We start from the raw sequence: 20,420 nt of genomic DNA on the forward strand, positions 1-20,420 counted from the left end.
CTAAGTATTAGACAGGATTTTAATGTCAGCTTCTGTAAAGTACGTGACCCTAAGCAATAAATATTATGAGAGAGATTGTCATTTTTGCTCAATAACTAGAAAGGGAAAGAAAATGTGAAATATTTTGTATCCAGGTAACTATAATAATATTGTAGGTTTCAGATATAATCATTAAAAAAACCTCATTAAAATTTCTATGAAATAAAATCCCATTTCATATTCCTTCCCATCATATTTGTAGTGTTACGATGTACCATAGTTGCCCATGAAAAAAAAGCCATGAAAAAAAATATTTTTATTTACAATGATGGCAAAATCTTCTTTGAAAATGGTGTTTTAAACAAAATGTAATTAATGTTTCTTGTTTTCATGTAATACATGTCTGCCCTTGAAAATTTCTAGACTTTTACTTCTACTGACACTTCATTATGTTTGGTTCTTTTAAACTTTTATTTACTACTGGTCTTCCCCTGATAAATCATTTGGGAGTATAGTACATTAACGGTACTCTAGAGTTCAAATTCTGACCCCAGAGACATTGCTCCTCTTTTCTTCTGAAGTTTCTGTCAAACAAAAATACAAATATAAGGAAATGATTCCTTATTTTTGAGATTGAGACTTTCAGAAGTTGAAGGAAACGTATTGCTTTGATGGACTAATTGTTAAAGAATAAAGTTAATAAAGTTATGTGCATGTCCTTACTAACATAAAGATGGATAAAATACTCAAAGGTCTGTCATCTTTGTGATGAATCAATATTAACTTGGCTTTGTTTTAATAAGGCCTTGTAAAAGCTCATTGATTACTGTATAGTACATGGCAGAAAAGTGATCTAAAAAGTACCGAGACTGTACTTGTACTTGGAATACTTTGCATTAAAAACATCTGCAAAGAAACTATAGGTTTTCCTACATCCTCAATAAAGGACATATGAAATTTCCTTACGGCTACCCAAATGTGTATCAGCTTCAATGGTACGAATTTATAATGCATCAAAATTCCTTCAGCCAAAGAGCTTATGGGGTTACCCCACTCTGTTCTCTCAGAAATACAGTTTATTACGGGCACTGCTGACGGAAACCTCTCAATCCCTTCACTCATTCTGGAATGAATGTTTTACGTAACAGTAACAATAGGCTGATAATGCCTGGCTATGACCTACTGTAACATAACATGATTAACCTGAAGACATACCAAATATACAGCCTCAAAAACCTTTTGTTAGATTGCTCTAATTGGTAGAACCAACTTTCACAAGAAAAAGTGTTTTCCTATTGTCACTCATTATCCATTACAGGATTCATAATCTGCATGCATATAAATAAAACTCATAGAGAAGCAAAAGACTGGTTAAAGTCCAACAAATCATTTATGAAATGGCCGTTCCTTACTTTATCTTGCTGGTAGTCTATGTGATTAGATAATTAAGATTTCTAAAATGTTTTGCAGTAAGCACACGCTGACTACATGATTCAATATACAATGACAGTTAACTGACTGACCAGGCTGGACAGAAAATGTGTAGTTTTGAGTACACACACACACACACACACACACACACACACACACACATGAAATGTCATTTTTAGCTATAGGCTTCTATTTTTATGATTTATTTTAAAAAAGAATCAATGTCACAAAAATTTCAGCACACCATTAATGGCTTCCTATTTTGATACATTATTAACAGATAGAGTGCCTGGAGCCATGATGCCCATTATCTTTTCATCTGGCAGAGCTTGTCAATACAGATACTTTGGGCTGGACGTCATTTCTCCGTCAGCTTGGAAGGCTGCACCAGTATTTTACTTGGGACATTCTGAAAACAGAACATTTACTGTGCAGATACTGTCAATCTTTGCACCACTCAAGCAATTTAGTTGACAGTTCCTGGAAGTGTTGAATTACTGCATGTACACAACTGATTGAACATCTACACCTACACTGGGTACATCTTGGATTTCTGGCTGTCCAGAAGCTCGGACATCCTCATCAATGTACAAAATCTTCACATTCCATTTCATTCATCTTTCAAAATCTTACTACTTAATTAGCAGAGCAGTTCAACCTTTTATCTTAGGATTTTTTAAATAACATTAGAATCAGGATCGGAGACCATAAGCAGAGCTGTGATGTCAACTGCATTAGGCTTACATTGTTCTTTCTCTGATAAATTATCAGTATCTTTTTTTTGCCAATGGCCAATGAAAGGAATTAGGCAAGACTGCTCAGGCAGAGCTCCAGTGGGAATAGGCTGACACGCTGGTGCCAGGCTGCAGAGTGTGCCCTGCTCCTGTGCCAGTAGGGGCCAGCAGCAGTGAGCATCCCTGTGGGAGGTGTGCCCGGGCATGGGAGTTTCTTCACTTACTGACAGAGCTCCAGGAACAGACAAGCAGGTTGAGGAATATCGGAGTAAAGAAAGAGTTCAACTGCCTTACCTGGGACAGGCCCAAAAGGGAGACAGAATGCATGATATGGAGGATTCCCTATCCTCTGTCTAACAGAATGCAGTGACCTAAATGACAGGGGACAATGGTGACAAGTTCTTGCTGAGCACAGCCGGCAAATCTTTGCAACTCCTCCCTGCAGAATTTTGGGCTTTTTAATCATGGGTCAATTTACATCATGTTAAGCCTGCTGGTGACAGACAGGGTGCACCTACTGCAAAGCAGGAAAAGGATTTTTGCATAGGAGTTTTCAGGGTTCACTGAAAGAGCTTTAAACTAATCTTGAAGGAAAAGGGATAAAACCATGCTCGCTAGAGATCAGCCTGGAGGTAGAAGCACACCAGTGTTGCAGGGGCAGAGTGTTACAAAGGTCCTTTGGTCTGCCATCTCAGTAGAGGCAGGAATGAAGATCTATGTGTCAGCAATATTTATTACAAGTTATTGATACATTAGAAAGCACAGAAACACCTGAGAATGGTCATGTAGGAATTAGGGCTTCTCCCCCAATAAAGGTGGTAGGATCAATAGCCCAGCTGAAGTGCATCCACATCAGTGCATGTGGCATGGGCAACAAACAGAAGTTGGAAGCCATTGGGCAGCAGGAAAACTGTAGCACCATGGAAACATAGTGGGATGATTTGCACAGCTGGGGTCCTGCAATGGATGGCTGCAAAATATTCAGAAGGGATAGGCAAGGAAGAAGAGTTGGCAAGGTAGCCCTGAATGTTAGGAGTGTTATGAATGTCTAGAGCTTAATGATGGTGCCAACAGTTGAGTGTTTATGGGCAAAGATTCAGGGGGAAGGGCGACAAGGCAGACATCCTGGTGGAGTTTGTTACAGGCCATCCAAGGAGGATGAAGATATAGATGAAGTATTTTGTAGGAAGCTGGGAGAAGTCTCATGCTTGCTAGCCCTTTTTCTCATGGGGGACTTCAACAAACAAGAACAGATGTCTACTGATATACAACACAGCAAAGAGGAGACAGTCTAGGAGGGTTCCTGGAGGAAATGAGAAACATGTACAGTTAAGTAAATTATTCTCAAGTTAACTTTTAACTCCTACGAGACTCAAACTAAGTTTACCTTAGTGGCTTAGCTCATATGTATTTTGCACATTCCATGGATGTGTATATTTGGTGAAAATGAAATTACCATTCTATGTGAATATATAGTATTCCTACTGTAAAGTAGGAACTGTCCCATTTCTGTTGCAGCTGTATTGGAAATAACGGAATTTCATTGCAACCCACTGAACTTTTGATAGCATTATCTGAAAATGAAATATTAATGCCTGGAGGAAATTAAAGCCTGCCATGGTTGTTGTAGTCTCTGCAACCTAAAGATGTGCAAAATGAAGCTGAAAGCTTAGCTCAAACATAGGCTGTCCTGTTATGGTCAGGTCCGCATTCCTGGAAGAACACTGAGAGAAAAAAACATTCATTATAATTACACCAAAGAAGTAAACTTCAGTAAGATCATAAATGAGTGATATGAAGGAGGTATTAGCAATTTTCATTCCATGTAGTCATTTAGGAGAGTTAACCACATTTTGCCTATACAGTTCTCTATTTTGCTTTTTGAACACAAATAGGCAGTAGCACAAACGGCTCTGGAGTTGCTTTTTCCTTCTCTCCTGGGAAAAGAACTGTCTGTAAATTCTAGATAAAACTGTTGACAACTTTTACATTTTAAAAAAGTGCTCAGCATGAGGCTAAGACTGTGCAGTTCATGATGATATTGATGCACTTACCAAATGTATGTAAAACATTGCTCAACATGGAGGGCCAGAGCAAGCCTCTTCCACAAAAATACCCTGGACACTAGTCACTATACAGAAGGATCATCTGTTCTTATTGGTTTCTATGGATGCCTTCTTGTTTATCATGTTGAAAGTATTCAAGTATTAATTCTGATTCCTATACCGAAATTCACATTTCATTTGCTAGATCAACTTTCCGAAAGTGCTGGCTACTCTTTCTCTGTCTTTTTGACTGTGTGAATGGTTAAATAATTTTTACAACCCATGCAAAAGGAAACATAGAGAGTTTATCTGAGAATATTCTACACTTTAATGGTTGGTCCATTCCCTTATGAGAACCTTGCCTCAAACCCATTGTTCATCTGAGTTAAAGCAAGGTTTTAAACTTTCACCTCTAAGGATATTATTTTAATAATGGAGATTTCTATGTTATTCAGGATGTTTAATAGTAGAACTTCTTCCAAGTAATTCATTGGAACACTTCCAGTTCCCATGCAATATATAGATATTCACTGCACCAAAGGGAAAGCAAATGAAATTGATTACTCTCTTCACATAATCTCCATAGGGATAAGTAGGGAAATTATTTTAGTATGGTACAAAGAAAGTGTTAGGAACTACTTCTGACACTGCCATATTTCAGTGGGCTCTGATGCAGAAAAAGAAGCCATGGAAAGGCTTTAATGGAAAAGAGCCATAGAAATTATGTGAAAGAAATTCCATGTAATTGGAATTTCAGAGTTCAAAGTTTCCTGTTCACTGAAAGAAGACTGGAAGAGGACCCTCAGAATGTAGATGCACAAACCCATTTGATGGGAGATAAGCACAGTTTAGTTGTAAAGCATAATTTCATTTAAAGTACATCATAATTACTGCTTCCCACTATCCGCTTCTAGACACTCTTTGAAATCAAAGACATGCAATCAAGTAACATCACCATGTATTGTCACTGGATTTCCCTTCACCCTGCAGCAACATTAGTCACAATAGTTCTGGAATAAAGCAATCATAGTTCTGGAATAAAGCAACTCCCCGCCTTCAGTTAGGAAGATGCACCTTCCCTGTTCAGTCTTCTTCCTGCTGCTATATGGCAATGATGTGTTTCAGCAGTGAAGAATACAACCTCACCAGCAATCAACTGAGTACAAATCCTGGCCTCTGCTCATTTTGGCCCTGAGAAAAAACTAATTCACAGACTGAAATCTGAATTTTCACATAAAAATCTGGAAGATGCTCATGAGAGAAGAAGAATTTCTGATTTCATGTGTTTCTTTGTAAGATGTGAAAAAAAGAGTACTTCAGATTTTAAGGGCAACAAAAAGACTCTAGAAATATATCCTGAGTTCAGGTTGTTGTCTTGTCTAATCCCAAAGTAAGATAATGCATATCTTGGACAAAGGTTAGAAGTCAGGACGGTAAGAATACCAAGCTATCATATGCTAGCATGTAATTATGAAGAAGACAATCCTGGATTTTGGGTTGTATGAAATCTGGCAGAATCTGCTTTATAAATCAATTTGAATGTAATTTCTTGGATTAATGAATCAGTTAGATTGATTTTGAAGTCAATTAAATTAGCAATAAATCTTCACTTAAAGAGAAGTTAGTCATAATTATAAAATTTTAGACTGTACAAATGAATATGGTAAATAATACACTGCTTGAAAATTTGGCCTAGTGGAAACATGAATTTATTAATTGTTTTATATATCACACATTATGTATAATAACTAGAAAGCTTTAAAAATATTCATTATACATTTATAATTAATATAATGTATTCATGTTAAAATTATGCTTAATAAATATTTTATTATTAATTTGTTATTTAAATATATATTAAACAGCAAAATTTCTACAGACAATTGCATTAGTTTCTTCAAGTACTGCTAAATAACTACACGCTAATAGAAGTTGTTATTTGAATTAGCACCGAATTTTTTCTAATAGTTTGGGTAGCCATGGTTTTGATCACTCACTTACTTATGAGATTGCATTTTTATAAAAACATATAAGCTGTAGTGTTTAATTATGGAGAGTGGCAATTTAGATATTACATATCATCTAATATTATAGCTCTATCTATAATAGATAAAATAGTAAAAAATAGTAAAAAAGAGAATAGCTGCCTTTAGAGTATACACTATACCAGAAACTCTCTATTTCTCTCTAACCATATAATGAATATGTCTGAAATCTCTTGGTGTAATTAAATTAAATTCCACAATATGCTTTTGAAAATTTCCAGCTGTCTGACTTGTTACACTGTGCATCAGCAATCATAGTGCTGCAAGCAACAATGGTTGCAACACATATCACTGTGTTTGAAAATTCCTAAAGTATAAATTGTTCTTGGCTTCATGGTGCTTACATAACCTATGTACCATCTCTTGCAGTACAAACACAGACATAAAATAAAAATATCACCAAAAGCATCGAAAAGAATGAAAGACGAGTATACACTGTTCATATGGAAAACACACACATGGAAGAACCACTGTTCTGCAATTGTCATTTTTTAAGTTTTTGACTATAAACACAGCCACATTTTGTTATTTCTAGATAACAGTCCCCTCTTTATATTCACTAATTACATATGATGGAGCTTGTGGTCTTCTTTTCAGAACATAAACTCATGAGATTGTTCTACCTTATAGTAATACAGCACTGTATTCTGGATTCCTTACCGATATTAACAGCAACACCTGAGCTCTGATTAAACTAGCTTAGGACACTCTTCGAAAAACACCTTAGTGGTCCTGTAGGATATAAGCCCTGAAACAACTTGCTACCCACTTGAAAAAAATGAAAATTAGAAATTCATTATTCAGAGGGTGGTGAAGTACTGCAACAGGTTGAAGGCCAGGTTAGATTGGATCCTAAGCAAACGCATCTACAGAGTGGCATCCCTGTCCATGGCAGGGGGATTGGATTGGACCCCTACAGGGTCTTTAAGGTCCCTTCCAACCCAAACCATTCTATGATCCTATGATTCTTTTTCATCTCTCTGAACAGATAAAACAGGGAAGTTTTGGGCCCTGGTTCTGCCACTGTAGTCAGACTAAAATTTCTTGATATCCAGAGTTTGTGGGCAACTCATCCTTACATGAAGGATGTCTAAAAAAAAAGCAGGGAAGGTTTCTCCATCTCGGATGGAATTCTCACTTACTCATTAGACTCTAGAAAAGATCAAGCCTGTGAGCTGAGAAAGTGCAGAGCATCTACAACTGGTGACTGCAGACAGAGCTAATGGAACATTAGGGCTGTGAAACAGGTAAAGTAAGATCTCATGGCTAAAAGCACTCAAAGAACTAAGTGGCTCAGACATCTGGTAAAGAGAAGACCTAATACTCTTCTTCAGGTAGGTTTGCCCAGTCAGGCCTGGCTGACTTAGTAACTTATCCAGCATCTAACTCTGAAGTACAGAATATTGACTGTGAATCACTATCACAAACTATACCAAAAAAAATCATTAAAATGGCCAGTATACTGACACCGGACAGTTTTTTGCTACACTGTACTGAAGAGAACTGTTCCTGTTGTATTTGCCTTAACTCATAGAGGATTATAAGAGAGGAGATTGAAGGAGTGCATCATTTCTCCAGTCAGGAAACTTGGAATGAGGTGTTGAAGGAGGAAGGTTGGTATTTTTTTGTGACTGTGAACACAACCATAAGCCACTTTCCAATAGAACAGCTTTTAAAATGGCACTCCATGAATGCCTGCTCATGAAATGAATTCACCAAAATGAAGCAGCCCGGACTCTCAATCAACAACAACATAACCAAATCCAGCAGTGGAATTCTCCAGCAGGAAGCTGGAGTAGCAAGTAGCTGCGACTTTGGACCCACACCCTTCAGAGATGTTGATGGCCACAGACAGTCTGAACAGTTGGGAGTGCTGTCTTCCAGCACATACAGATGTTTTCTGCTTTTCCTTTAGTGATGAAAATAAACACTAGAGGTGCAAATTAACCATCCCTTTGGAGACATGCAAATTCCTGCATGAATTTGAGCTTGTAAATAAAAGCTAACTTTCTAAAGTAATTTTATTTTTCTTATCATAAAACATATTCTACAAAACTATCTTCCCTACAAGAGGGACAACAGGAAGGATAGGGAGGGAGTCTTTATTGGGGAGTGTAGTGAAGGAAGTGTATAGGATGAAGTTTAGCGACTTTAAACTGAAAGAGAGTAGGCTTAGATTAGATATTAGGAAAAACTTCTTTGCAGTGAGAGTAGTGACACACTGGAACAGGTTGCCCAGAGAACTGGTGATGAGAACAGAGAGAGTGACACTTGGACAAAGACATGGCTTCTTATCCACACTTCAGATATACTAATGCAGGATTGTAGGATATAACACTGCAGAAATTCTAGATAATTTTTAAGTAAATAGGTTAGAAGCCTCTCCCTCTGAACCCAAACAAGGAAGGAATCATTTTGAAGGTTATCTTGAGGACCTGGATATGTGGGTTGTACAATGAAGATAAAGACTCACTTGTGTCACACGCTGACCATCAAGACATCTGGGAGTACTTAAACTACTGAAACTGCTTTCTATTCTAAAACAACCTAGACTAGAAGACTGAAGTCCTTGGATCTCGTAGGTTTAATTGCTGGGGCTAGGTTCACAGTGATTGCATCAGTGACATCTACAAAAGCAGGACGGAAAGGCCCAGGGGAAAGATAAGCTTTTAAAATTCCAACAGCCATAAATTCTTCCCACTGAATGCACAATAGATTTTCCATAAATTTCTGAACTCAGTCACGTACATGACATCAATTCTCAGTGTAGAAACTCTGAAGCAGGCAGATTTCTGTAGAACAACCAGCAATTTCACATATTTTCTAGATTTTTAACCAAGGCGATAGGAAGAAAAGGACAGGATGAAGTAGTGAACTTTGAAACACCCAGAGGTTATAGGATCATAGAATTTTAAAGTTGCAAAAGATGTTTAAGGTCATCAAGTCCAGCCACTGACCTAGCACAATTCCATTCAGCACTAAACCGTATTCCCAAGTGCCACATCCACATGCCTTTTGAGCACTTCCAGACATGGTGATTTCACCACTTCCCTGAGCAGCCTGTTTCAATGCCTGACCACCCTTTCAATGAAGCATTTTTTCTAATATCCAATCAAAACCTCCCCAGGCACAACTTGAGGCCACTTCCTCTTGTCTTACTGCTTGTTCTTCACTTGAGAGTAGAGGCCAAACCTACTTCACTACAACCTCCTTTCAGGTAGTTGTAGAGAGCAATGATGCGCCCATGAATGGATTTCTACAAGATGTATTTGAAGGTCCTTCTGTTTACACTGGGTAGTGGATGATATGAAGATCTTTTCTGTAAGTTTGACAGATATCAGGAAAGCATCTGTTATTAATCAAATTTCTATTTGGTGCAAGCATTCAGAAAACAATGAGATGATATGCAGTACTCTGTAAATGGGGAGTGATGAGGAAGTGACCTCTTTATTAAGTCTCAGGAGGATTTTAAATCAGCCTGTATGCTCAAATGCTATCAAAGTGTCCTTTTTGGAAGGTGACATCCAATGATTAGAGCTTACAATGATTCTTGTGGTCACTAAAGACAGTGGCTCTGTGGAGGAACAGTGCTGCAGGTGCAGGAAAAGGCTGAAAGTGTAAGTCTCCCATATTCTATTTGTGTTATTCTGATGTCGCTCAGGGAGCTCACATCAGCTGTTACACTCATTCCTTCAAGTCAAATTTGTCATACTGCTCTCCTCCTATGAAAGAACAGCACTGAAACAGATGTGGTCTTTAGTCATTCAAGGAGGAACATAATGTGCTGGAAGTAACCACAAGCTCTAGTAGATTGTAAATTGGAGATTGCTCAGATAAAGCAATGAGAGATACATCAAGTATTCCATTAAGATGTAGACTCTCAGTCTATCTGTTTTTGCCCATGGAGCAGAGGGAGTCTCCTTAGCATGCAAGAAGAGAAGGCATACTGAAGTTTACTCTTATTTTCTTCAGCAGCAGTTTCCTGGCTGCCAGTTTTATGGAATTTGCTTTTCCCAAAATCCTTGTAGTGCTTGATGTAGTGCTTCCAGTGTTAGGAGAATAGCTAAATACACATAAAGCTAATGCATAATGTATAAAGATGCATTTCATCTTGATGGCAAGGTTCATGACTTTCTGAAACTACTAAGGAATTATTTTACTGTATCTGTTCTTTAGCCATATAAGATGAGAAAAATGAACCTGAGCTTAGGAAATAACCCCCATCCACAAATATGGTTTGTGTGGATAACAGTATGGTATATTCCTGTACTAGGAATATGCTCATCAAAGAACTGGTGAAGTTTAATTCTGCCTTGGAGGGAAGACTGCCAGAAAAATATACAAAAATGGGACACATTCACTCAAATAGAGTAGAGGGTAAGGGAACCAGCATGTGGTCAAGAATCAGAATACTCATTCTCCATGAGCTTCACTGAAATGTAAACAAAAGAAGGAGAAAAAAAATAAATTAAGAAATATAAGTAAATAAAAAGGAAAGTTGAAATAAATTAAAACAAGAAGCAAAGAACCCCATGGCAAAAGAGTCGTGCAGGCAGAACACACAATGAGGGTGCTCTGACTCAGACAAGTACTTCAAAGGCACTGAGGTCAAAGTGTTCCTTCACTATTGCACTGTAGGCACAAAAGCAGTCAGGGGCTATTCTCTGCACATTATGCTGAAGCAATAAGAAAGAATCTTCCAAATGAACACCAAACATCAGTTTGGGACAAAAAATCACATGGGACAAAAAATTTTAAAAATACAAGTGCAATAGGTGCAAAATCTGTCTCCCCAATAAAGCAAATTAAGAAAGAAGTAAGTTGGCATGACTACCAGTCATTGGGATGAAGTGCTGAAGACTTCAGTGAGAACAGACCAACATTCAAAACCAAGAACTATTAAAGGTAAGTTTTCAAAATTAATTTTATAAAACTTCCTTTGAATAATTTCAGTTGTGGATAAAACTACAGGGACACTTCAGAGTTAACACAGACTGGTAGAGAAGTCAGGATGTACTGATAGTATTTGGTGCTCAAAGCAAGCTACTTGCACTGCCAAATAGGCATAAGGTAAGGAATCACAGACACATGGTATGAAAGAAGTACACCATCATGTATTAACAATTTTTCATATTAAAAAATAGAAGAAGCCTGCTAAAAGAACCACTTCTTAGTTTCAGTATTTTAACACTCTCCACAATCTCTCTTGATAGGAATAAAAGACTTGAATTACTGAGATTTTTGATATACAACAAAAAGACAAAAAAAATGTGAAACTGGGAAAAAGTATTGCAAAAACTCAGAAATCTTTGATCACCAAACAAATTTCTAGCAAATCAAACCATTAGGAAAACACCCAAGCACAGAAAATGACAAAAAAACAGTAACACAAAGGTTCCTGAATGGAGGTCCAACACTGTATCTTAAGCCTTGCATTGTTATTTTAGCATTTCAAATGGCAGCAACCCTGATTCCCATTCACAACCTTTTCTACTTCTGGATGTTTTTTATAATGAAGGCTGTCACAAATATGTAATTTATGCTTATATTTCCATCAAAAACTGTAATTTGATATATTTCCTCTGAAAAACAACCTGGCACTGTATCTCATGCAAGTCATTCTGCCCCATGAAAATCTTAGGCTGAAGGAATCCACCTTTATTTCTTTGAAGTAGTTAACCCACTATTTAATATACCAAGATAATGCCACTCTTTAAATCTGTACAATATGTCTTACCACTAGATCAGGATGACACTTGTAATTAAAAAATTATTTCCAAGTACCATTCACAGTTTACATTGCACTGTTTTTTCACACTATTCTAGTAGTCAAACTGCCTTGAGCACAATCTACACATCTCACAAAATAAAAACAGAAAGCAATTGCTTTTTTAAGAAGCTACATGAAAGAGTAACATATGAGGGGCACACACCCACCTACTTTTAATACTATATTTTTTTAAAGCATACTCTGCTTTTTTAAAATTTTGTATTCTATTTGATTATCTTAGGATATACTTCAAAGTCTGACAGAATTGCTAAACTGTTTGACTTTCCCTGTAATCCTCCATATTCCTTCCTGATGGCTTCAGCTCCCATTTGATGTCTGCTCTGACTGCTTAAGATGAATTTAATTTCTTCTCAAAACTTGCTTCAGCATTTGCAGTCAGTATCTGATCTTCTGTTATTAGTTCTTCTCTATCCCTACTCAGCTCTCACTGTGATGACAGAATCAGTTCCTTTGTTCATCTGCTAGTCTTCATTATTTCATGACTTTCAGATCATTGGTACTTATGGTATCCTTCCATCCTCTGTTCGCTCTTACCTGTCATTAATTATCAATTGTATCAACTTTTCCCAAGTTTCTAAAGTTTTGTTCTTTCTTTTCACTCTAATGTCCACTTTGCACTCCCTCAGATCTGTATGCTAACAGCCAAATATTCAGCTCCTAGTGTGCTAGCAGTGCACTAGTGGCCTGCTCACTTGCTCTGTGAAAAATGTGCTCTCTCATCTGAATGGCCAACCAAATGTTTTTCTCAAGCTAAACTGACTTGTCTCCACACCTTTTTGCTGCCTTTATTTGCCAGTTTTCTACTCCTTTTATCTCCAAGTCTCTCTATGCATTAATTACAAGAAAACAAAGAAAACACAACATGAAATTCATTATCCCATCATAATTTTCTCTTTGCTGCGTTCCATTTTTTGCATTTCTTTTTTTTAAGTTGTGGCAAAATTTTTACTGTCCTCTCTTTTATACTCTCTGTATTCTGTACCACTGTCACTTGCTTACCAGATTCTTTTTCAGTCTCTTATTTACCTTCAGATCTTTAATAGAAAGCAGACAGAAAATGTATTTTGCCTTTCCCACCACAGAAAAAAACCCTCAACTGCTCTCTCCAACGACTCTTTCCTTTTGTTTCTAAACTCATTAAGCATGCTACTTAGAACTGATCATAATCACCATCTACACAGCGCAGTCACTGAGACAACTGTGGGTGTATCAGATGAAAAGGTCTATCTAGTCTAGTAAATTCTCCCTAGAAGTGGCCAAAAGCAGATGCTTACAAAAAAAAAAAGTGTGATAAGTACAGCTAACTATATCTATGCTAATGACTGACATCTAGATTTCTATTTCAGATTTCTCTCTCCTGTCAAAACCGAAGTATTAGTCTTTTTCTACCACTTTTTGTACAGATTTTACCATTCAATTAGGTTCATTCAAATCTCTAGGATTTTCATGGCCCAGCTTTCCTCAAGCAGTATGGATTTGTCGCTCCAATACATGAATTTGTTCTAGGAATGATCTTAAATTTATCATAAATTAAACATATCAGTAATCTTAAATTTAAATATATGTTTAAATCTTCTTGTTCTCAATATTTCTAAAACTTCCATGTGCTTTCTATGTAGCATATTTAAGACTATTCATTCATAAAAAAATAATTTCTCATCATCACTTTTGTCTTATGTCTCAACGACTGCAACCCATTTTTTAAGCTCATGACAAAAGTAATTTTGTCAGCAACTACAAAACTGCTTCAAGTACAATTCCTTTTATTCCACTACTTTGACCACGTTACTGGCCTTCTTTCTCCACTATGATGGACTCTTCTGCATCACATGAAATTAAAAATACTTGATTTGACTTTTTAAGTCCTTCCAGGCATTTGTTGGCTTGCTAATTACCTTCTAATGACTACTCACGTATTGAATCTCATTTCCATTCAGTTTATGATACTTAGCTCAGTATTTTATTTTCCAGCAGCCCTTGCATAGTGCCTCCACATTCAAAGGCTGTCTGTGAAACTTCATTATTTTCTTTTCAAGAGGCTTCTTAAAACTCATCCCATTAGAGATGCCAGAAACTCAGTTAGAGGTAGAAATGGCTAGTGTACCAGGGGGCTTAGTACCAGGGCTAGTGTACCATAGAATTGTCCCTTATCTCGTGTTCAAACTTATTTGGAAATTGTCCAATATTGGAACAATCCTTTTTGTTCTTTGCACAATGTATCCTGGATCTTCAGTATAGAGTGAGACATTAATAGATTCTTCTTAGTACATTGTGCAGTTTAGAATGCATAATTGGAGATTTCAGCCTTTCCCCTTTCCCCTTCTTAGTTATGCCTAGAAGAACTTAATACTCTCATCCAGCTGAGCATAGCCAGCAAAAAACTTCTACTAAAAATTTACAACACATTTTTTTCTGGACACTGGCCTCCATACTTAAATATCTGAAGAACTTGACTTTCACATTTTTTTAATGTAACATGCATTCACATACCTGCAGTCTGCTACACAGTTTTGCTCATGCTTATCTAGTTGATGCCAGTGAGCTTCCTTAAATGAGTGAAGATCACACACATTAACAAAATTTGGAATAGTGAAACCTTACCTTTCAAAAAGTACCACCTTAATTTTTTTCTATTTTAAGAAATCAGGCCTAACAAGTAAGCATTTACTTTTTAAAAGAAGTTCTGTGATTTTTCCAATTTTTCAGAAAAGGTGCTGAATTTTCACAGAATTAGGTTTTAAGTTAGCACCTCCATCTACTGTATCACTTTTGGAACAGGTCCATTTCACTGAAGTACGAGAATATAATGTTTTAATGAACAGGATTTATTAAACATCTAACGTAACACTATTTTATAACAGACTACTCTAACAGTCTATAAAAGGCTACTCTCTAAATATCTTTACTGCTCACTTATAGGAGTGACAGTTTTTAGCACCAAAGTATATATTCTCAAACTTTACCTGATTTTATTCCATTTTTAAACACTATTTCTGAATCTTACAAGAGCACTGACATTCTTCAATACACATTCATACCTAAGTGCAAGTGAAATAATCTCTAACAGCTTAAAAATTAGCACCAATAAAAGCAAAACACTGTGTTTATATTTCTTTTAGGAATATATTTCCTTTAGGAAGGAAATCTATACAAATCATAACCATAACAAACGAATAAAAATATTTCTTTTAGCACTTTTTTCTTTTTTTACTCTCAAATATAATTCTAAATGGATTTAATTTCTCCAAGTCATACATTAGAAGTTTCTCTCCGCTTTTTAAGTCTTTTAAAAAAAAAAATTCTAAAACTCCCTGCCCAAAACAGTGCTTGTTCCAGCTCCCCTCATTATACTATGAGGGGGAGGAGGGGAATTTTCTAGTTATTAACATAGCCCTGCTTATTACTGGATCAAATTCCACCCTGCCAATGCAGCAAGTCCAGCAACATGAACATGTGCTTTCATTAATGGACAAGTGCAAGGTTAAATACGTCTTTCTGATGTGATCCTAAGAAAGATACTGAAAAATTCCAAATCTGTGTTATATATATCAAATGTCACCAACTAGTTTGTGCACTGATCTTCCACTGTTAGCCCATGGGTTAATTTGGTGGGGGGGGTTTTGTTTTAAGGTTTATTCCTGTAATCAAATCTATGTGTTTCCAGGATTAGATTCTTAAAAGTGAATTATGTAGTAGCTGCTGAAACTGGAACTGGAACAGGCACACTGGAAGAATTTCTATCGGAATAGAAATATTCTGTTTCTTGAATGTACTGTCCCAAAAGAGGTACCCCCTTGGATTTACTTTGTCTTCTAGAAAACAACAGAAACTGCAGAACATGTTAGATATTAACTGGAATATTCATATCTATTCCAATGTTCTGAATGAAAACTTAGAAAAACCTCCTCCTTTTTAAGTTCCTACACATTGTTACATTCCTTAAATAGATGAGGTGAAAGCAAACCTGAAGAGCTGGTGTAAATCTTCATAGACCTGAGTGTAAATAGAGCAGGTTTGCATAGACCTGATGTAAATCTGCATTTACTTGAGAAAAAGCTATTTTTCTTAATAGCACCAGTTTTCTCTCCTCTGACACTGCCTACAAAGTTCTAAGATGGACTGAGGCAGACTACTGGTTGTTCAGAGAGTAAACTACTCTTATCCAAATAGTGTATCTAATGTAATGCAAGAAGTTCTGCTTTTTCGAGACACTTTTTAAAGTACATTCACTGCTTCAGCTGAAGTTGTTTTAAATTCCTTCTCTATTGAAATGGTCTCACCCTTAGTTTTTTGCCAAAACTAACCAAAAAGTTACCTTAAAACAAGCTTTTGTGTAGTGTAAAAAATTACTCAGAACCTGTCCAAAAGTTTAAGCCAAGACAGTTGTTAAAAATGGCCAATACTATTACAATCAAGAATATGGGGGCGTGTGGCTAAAGGACACAAAATGATTCACACAAACACTTTCAGTGTCAGAACAAAAAACCAGTGACTTTATTCTCTGACTCCAGTATTTATAGATTCTCCACAATGATCAGGGATTAGATAATTAAGTTACCACCTTCCCAAGCACACTGGTCATGAGAAACATCCATCAAAAGACGTTTCTTAGAAGGAATGTGATAAACAACTTATGCTTATAGTTACTTTCCTGGGAAAGTAACTAAAACTGTGAGAACATTATCAGAAGGCTTAATTTTCAGGGCAACAGGGGAGTGAGTGAGCACATTTTAAGACTGATTCCCGTTATAAAATTACATGGATGACTGCAGTTTGAGACTTCCTTTTAGATTCTGTTACTATAAGAGGAATATTCTGTGTAGGAGACTGAGAAAGGTACTACTGTGTTCCCTCAAAGAGATGTGTGGTCTTTTGTCTGTCAGGAATTTGACCTCAGGATTGTATGTCTAACTTATTACTTGAGTTGCAACTCCATGAAATCTTTTGTATGCTATTTTGTCAAGAAAGAAAGGACAGACTTAAATGACACCTAAAAAATGAAAGATGGGGTTAAGAATAAATCAAGTATTAAGCTATTGAGTGAGAAACATCAATCTGGTTTCTTTCCTTCCTCCCTCCCCCCCCCCAAAAAAAAAAGAAAAAAAAGAAAAAAAAAAGAAATAAAAGAAAAAAAAAGAAAGGTGAAAACTCATGCAGTGAATGACATTTAACTTTTGTCTCTTCAGTTTCTGTTTACTTCGCTTGTAAGCTTGGCCAAACTTTGTTGCCTACTGTGTCATCCACTGACTCCTCTTTGCTTCTCTTTTCCACAGAAACTGAAAACAGTCTTGCTCTTCAAGACTGGGCTTGATTCTGCTGTCCACAGATAGGTATCTAATGACATTTCAGATGTCCTTTAATATCCATGTGGCCTCCATCTGCAGTTCCAGAGTCCCTCATAAGTTCTGTCATATCTGCTATTCTGTGTACATATTTTGGCTACCTTGGAACATCTCAAACAGTACTCGATGACTCTTTGCAGGCAACTGTGTCATGTCTTTGCAGTCTTAACAACGATTTTCAGATACTATAATTTCAATCTTTGCTAGGAAAAGGATGAGATTGCTGTGTATATGCAAGAAATAAACATTTTAAAAGGTTAAAAAGAGCCAAAAGGATCAAACCCCATGACAAACCATGATTGTGTAGAAACAAAATATATCACCTTCATTTTCTGGAGTGTTTTACAAATCCTTTACTTTTTTACATTATAAAGATCCTATCCAGGAAAGTTTACCAAAAACTTTCCTTTGAGGATTTATAAAGGAAAAAAATTGAAGTCCACTGGCTCTGAAAGTACTTGCCCCTAATCTGAACAGCTGTAAGCAAATACTCCAGATATTCTGTATCCAAAGTATGCTTATCATGTTCACACAACTGCCATTACCATCAAACCATGTCTTTTCTATAAGACTCCGATCAAATACAGGCACAGAAAAATGACCCAAGTGCTCTGGCCTTTGAGAGCTCCATCATCTCTGAGCTCTTAGGATCAAAACTAAAAAAAGATACAATTATCTTACTAAATGTGTTCCTCAGATGTTATAAAATACAATTTCCAAGATGGAATTTAAAGCCTCTAAAGAATTCTGATATGCAAAGTGGTATAAAGGCTTCCCTAAGAGATCTGCTGGAGCTTTGAGTTTCTCCTCCCACCTCCCCCTGAACGTGCTACCACTACAATGCTCTAACTTCCAGCTCATGTTTTGATGCTGCTGAAACAGAGCTGTGGAATATGTAACTGTACATTTCAGCTACTGAAACAGCTACTGGTGGACAGAACTTTAAGAGTGTTCTACTACTCTGAATTCTGCCAAGACTGAAAAGTCATCTCCTTTTACATTTTTACAGTAGATGAATACATAGACAACAGAAGCCTTCACCTCTCCCCTCTGGACCCTAAACTTGAAGAAAGAACAAAATCAACCTTTGAGTAAGTCTTTAACAAACAATAAAGACGTGTTTAAAGTTTAGAAAGTGAATCTGGGAGACCCAAGTTTTCTGTCACATCTCAGCATGACTTAACTACTTACAGAATTTACCAACATCTAAAGAACATTTCTACAGTAAGCCAAAAACTAGAAGAACATAACAGAACCAAATCTCTACACATTTTAGTATGTAACTGGTGTTAAAAAACAACTTCAAGTGGGTGCAAGTGCTAGCTGGTGAGGCATATAGGATCTTCCGCTGTGTTTTCCAGAAACCTTGGAAGTAAAAGTAAGAATCATTTTGTTTGAAAAAAATGACTGAAAACACAGACTTTTTTTAAAAAAGAACAAATTACCTGACAAGGCTTTTTCATTTTAATGGCTATAACATGGTATCTGTAACAGCAGAGTTCACAGGTCCATGACCCTCTTTCACTTATCCACTTTAAAAGGCAAAGCTGATGCGTGTATCGTACTGAGCCATCGCAGCGGCAAGGGTTTAACAATTCACCCTGGAAAGGCAATACAGAAACATCAACTTTAAAGGAATCTTTCACGTACATGTGCACTCAATACCAAAATATTTAGGGGTCTGTAACAATGATCTGGTCTCAATTTCACTATATGGAAAAGCATGTATTTTTGGCCATGAAATACTCAAAAATGTAACTGTCTTAAAAATACCTAGCTGCTTCTACTGAGAAAAGCCAGAAAGCTGTCTACACATGTTCACATACTTATGTGAAACAACTGAAATATTACTACGTGTTAAACCACAGTACCATCAGCCCTTTCAAATACCTCAAAATGTACAAGAAGAGGTTGGATACATTTCTTCAACAGCTATTTGCAGTATCACTCAGAAAGAAATGTGTGACGTCACGGTTCAAAGGGAACCTTGCTCTTGGAGCACTGCTCTGTGCTGTCCAGCTAGCCAGCTGTCAGGCAGGACCTTAAATAATGTAACTAAGCACTGCCCCCAGTAGTTTCTGTATTATATAAATCAGCTACTCTCTTCTTTCCAACTCCAAGACAAGCTATGAAATGTTAGTTACATATCCGTTGCTGATGCTATGCCCGGTAATGTCACGACAGTGATGATACTTGGAGATCTTCTCAGCATTACCTGTAAGCTAACACTCTCATTTTAAAGTCTAACAGAAACCTGAGAAATTCGTAGTGTGTAGAGCCCCTCAGAGGTGAACCCGGGAGCGCGAGCGCCAGAGGACACCCAGCGTGCAAGCCAGACACGACAAAATCCCTGAATTCTCCCAAAGCTCTGCGCCGGCTCAGGTTCGCCCCAGGCGTTTGCCACAACCAGCTCGCACAGCGGCAGCCGGGGCTCGCACAGCCGCCGACGCCGGGGAGGGCGATTCTTGCCGGGGTGCGACGCCGAGATCAGCACCAGGGACAGGGCTCGGTCCCGGAGCGTAGGGGTGCGAAGGTGTGCGAGGTGCCTGCCGCCCGCCCCCGGCGCCTCTCCTCACCTGCTCGGGGCCCTGGAAGCAGATCTTGCAGATGGGGCCGGCCCCGCCGGCGGGGTCGCCGCTGCCGCTCTCGCTGCTGCTGCACACCGAGCGCGTCTCGGGCTTGTCGCCGCCGGCGGCCCCGCTCCCCGAGCCGCCCCTCGGGCCCTCGCCCTCCTCTGGGGTGTCCCCGCTCGCCTCCCCCACCCCGCCCGGCAGCTCCAGCGGGGCGGCGGCGGCTCGCGGCGGCTCCCCGGCAGGAAGCACGACGCTCCCCGAGGCACAGCTCATGCCCCGGGGCACCCGCTCCCCCGGGGCGGGGACGGCCCGAAGCGGCGGATGGCGGCGGGGAGTGGGCGGCGGGGGCGGCTCTGCGCTGCCGGCGGGCGGGAAGGTGACCCGGCGCGGCCGCTCCCTCACGGCCCGGCGCTGTGCGAGGAGCGGCGCGCGGGGCCGCGGGCGGCGGGGCGGGGCGGGCGGCACGCGCGGGGGGATGGA

At 38.3% G+C, this 20,420-nt stretch overlaps 1 protein-coding gene across 1 annotated transcript in view; it reads right to left on the bottom strand.

The window, feature by feature from the left end:
* The window catches only part of MARCHF11 (membrane associated ring-CH-type finger 11), a 32,642-nt gene extending 12,429 nt beyond the window's left edge, over positions 1 to 20,213 (bottom strand). The window contains exons 1-2 of the mRNA XM_005530887.2: positions 19,944 to 20,213; positions 18,813 to 18,968 (exon numbers count right to left, since the gene is read on the bottom strand). Of these exons, the coding sequence (XP_005530944.2) occupies positions 18,813 to 18,968; positions 19,944 to 20,213 (426 nt within the window). The remainder of the gene's footprint in view (positions 1 to 18,812; positions 18,969 to 19,943) is intronic.
* Between the last annotated feature and the right edge of the window lie 207 nt (positions 20,214 to 20,420).

Source organism: Pseudopodoces humilis, chromosome 1, assembly GCF_049639895.1.
Source record: "Pseudopodoces humilis isolate 2021_Gansu_Grassland_sample_001 chromosome 1, ASM4963989v1, whole genome shotgun sequence".
Taxonomy (NCBI): domain Eukaryota; kingdom Metazoa; phylum Chordata; class Aves; order Passeriformes; family Paridae; genus Pseudopodoces; species Pseudopodoces humilis.